At 58.8% G+C, this 2,284-nt stretch overlaps 1 protein-coding gene across 1 annotated transcript; it reads right to left on the bottom strand.

The window, feature by feature from the left end:
• Nucleotides 1-126: 126 nt before the first annotated feature.
• On the bottom strand, nt 127-1,805 carry AP5S1 (adaptor related protein complex 5 subunit sigma 1). The gene is made up of 2 exons (XM_081960005.1): nt 1,312-1,805; nt 127-755 (listed from the first exon to the last, which is right to left on the bottom strand). Exons 1-2 carry the CDS (start codon nt 1,461-1,463, stop codon nt 338-340), a joined length of 570 nt encoding a protein of 189 aa, XP_081816131.1. The 5' UTR covers nt 1,464-1,805; the 3' UTR covers nt 127-337.
• Nucleotides 1,806-2,284: the final 479 nt, after the last annotated feature.

Below are 2,284 nucleotides of genomic sequence, written 5' to 3'. Positions count from 1 at the left end.
CCACACCCACCAAACTGGTAGTAAGAAAAATTTGAATTTCACCACTGACCTCAAATCCCTCTTGACCAAAGACGACTACGTTACTTTGGGGGGGGGGGGGTGACAAAAATAAACAGTGGTTGAAAATGCTTATTCAATCTTGAATCTTATTCAAACAGCCTGATTGAAAAACTTCCTCCCATTTTACAAGCAGGTAAAGCACTTTTCATGCCCCTCCCATCATTTCTCAAGTTATACAAAAGAAGCAAAAGGAAGCTGGGAGAAGCGGCGAATCCGTCTTGGAAAGGTGGAAATCCCTTCCTCCTCCTCCTCCTCCTCCTCCTCCTCCAAGAGCCTTTCATTTGCCAAGCTCTCTCTCCAGCCCCGCCACAAACTGGTCGTTCAGGAAGAGCAGCTGTCCGTGGGGAAGGAACCTCTCCAGGACGGCCTCCGTCCGGTCAGCCTTCAGCAGCACATCGCTCCCCGTGGACAGAAGCTTGAGGTGCTCCAGCAACGTGCTGCCCAGGAGCCTCAGGGTGCCCTCCGCAAGCATCAGGTTTTCATCGGGGTTGCAGACCAGAGCAAACGCCAAGTGCTGGAGCCCCATCCAGACCACCGTTTTGTCCTCAGAGAAGGGGTCACCTGTGGGGAGGCGGAAGACCCCGAACGGGGTCTCCTGAAGAGATACGGCTTCCTCAGGGAGCGGCTGGTGAAGGTGCTCAGAAGGATGCTTCCCCAAGAGGCTCAGCTGCAGCCGGCAGGCCTTTTCCACCTGCCTGTAGACACAAAGGGAAGTCAGCAATCACCATGTTTTTGTGGGAGGGGGCTTTCCCATTTCAGAAGGGGGGAGAGGAAGATGAGTTCAGAGGCAAGGACCTGAAAGTCCCTTCCTTCCTCCCTTGGTGGTGGGCGTATCTCTCACAAGCCTTAAAGTGGCCGAATTTGAGGACCTCTGATCTAAGTGGAGAGATTGCAGAGGAAGGGATTACAAGAGAGTAAGTTAGGCTGGCTGGGGAATTCTGGGAGTTGAAGTCCACAAGTCTTACAGTGGCCCAGTTTGAAGACCTCTGATCTAACTGGAGAGATTGCAGAGAAAGGGATTACAAGAGAGTAAATTAGGCTGGCTGGGGAATTCTGGGAGTTGAAGTCCACAAGTCTTAAAGTGGCCGAGTTTCAGGACCTCTGATCTAAGTGGAGATGGGGGCTGGGGTGGGCACAGCATTAGCTGCCTTGGGACCCCGAGGGGCGTCCCTCAACCCCGCGCCCCAAAGGAGGGATGGCCCGGCCCTGCTCCCCCCCACCCATCCCACCCCGACCCCCACCTGCCTTCACCTGGCCACCGTCCGCAGGCGCTCCTTCTCCGGGCGCGAAGCGTCTGCCGCCCCTCCGGCCGCGAAGACCTTGCAGAAGAGGAGCCGGCAGGGCTCAACCTCCTCCTCCCCGGGGCGGGCGCGCAACGTGAGGATCAGGAACGCGCGGACCATAGTGGGAGCAGGCTGGGCACGGTGGGGGGGGCTTACAGTCTGGCTAGGGCACCCCTTAGACGCCCCCCCCCGGCAAGAGCGACCGTCGGGGGTGCAAAGCTGACAGAAGCAGCCCCCCCCAAAAGCAGCAGCAGACTTTCAGAGAGGGGGGGCTGCAGGGGACGCCCCCTCCTCTCTGGCTCCTCTCCTTCCCCTCCCCCCCGATGACCCTCCCTGCTGCTCCCCACGTGCAAGGGCTGCGTGGAGTGGAGTGGGGGGGCAGCGCAGCGGACTCTGGAGCCGTCCAGGTGCAGGAACGACCCTCGCTCTACGCAGGGACCCGGAAGCCGACAGACTACATTTCCCGACGGGCCGCGCGCTGGACCGGAAGTGGAGCTAGGCCAGCTTGGAAAGCCCTCGAGAAGGGAGGGGCTGTTGAAAGTGTTTATTTGCGCATGCGTTGAACCCCTCGGCGAAAGGGGCGCGGCCAGGCGAGGGGGCGAGACTGATTTCAAACGCGCGCCGGGGAATCTCCTCCAATCAACAGAGCGGGAGCAGAGGGGGCGGGGGCTGGGCTACAACGGAAAGCAGGGACTGGTTGGGAGTGCCAAAGGCGGGTCGACGCGGATTGGCCGGCCTCTCAGAAGAGGCGTGGCACGGAGCTGCTTCCTTCTTTGGCACGTGCAGGGGCCAAGAAAGGCGGAGTTACCACTCTGCCTGTACGGGGACTCCTCGTTTTACGACACAACGGAGCCCAACATTTCTGGTGTTGAGCGAGGCATTTGAGTGAGTTTTGCCCATTTTACCTTTCTGGCTGCGGTTGTTAACAACCATACTAATGG

The sequence above is a fragment of the Natrix helvetica genome, assembly GCF_964273705.1.
Source record: "Natrix helvetica genome assembly, chromosome: 7".
Lineage (NCBI taxonomy): Eukaryota > Metazoa > Chordata > Lepidosauria > Squamata > Natricidae > Natrix > Natrix helvetica.
Note: the sequence above shows the minus strand (reverse complement) of the source record. Positions and strands in the feature narration are given on the sequence as shown.

What these genes read in the sequence shown, in the direction of transcription:
- AP5S1 (XM_081960005.1), bottom strand. Translation starts at nt 1,463, where the DNA reads ATGGTCCGCGCGTTCCTGATCCTCACGTTGCGCGCCCGCCCCGGGGAG. An exon ending in CGCCTGCGGACGGTGGCCAG is followed by an intron (nt 756 to 1,311) that starts GTGAAGGCAGGT and finishes TTGTGTCTACAG; the next exon opens with GCAGGTGGAAAAGGCCTGCC.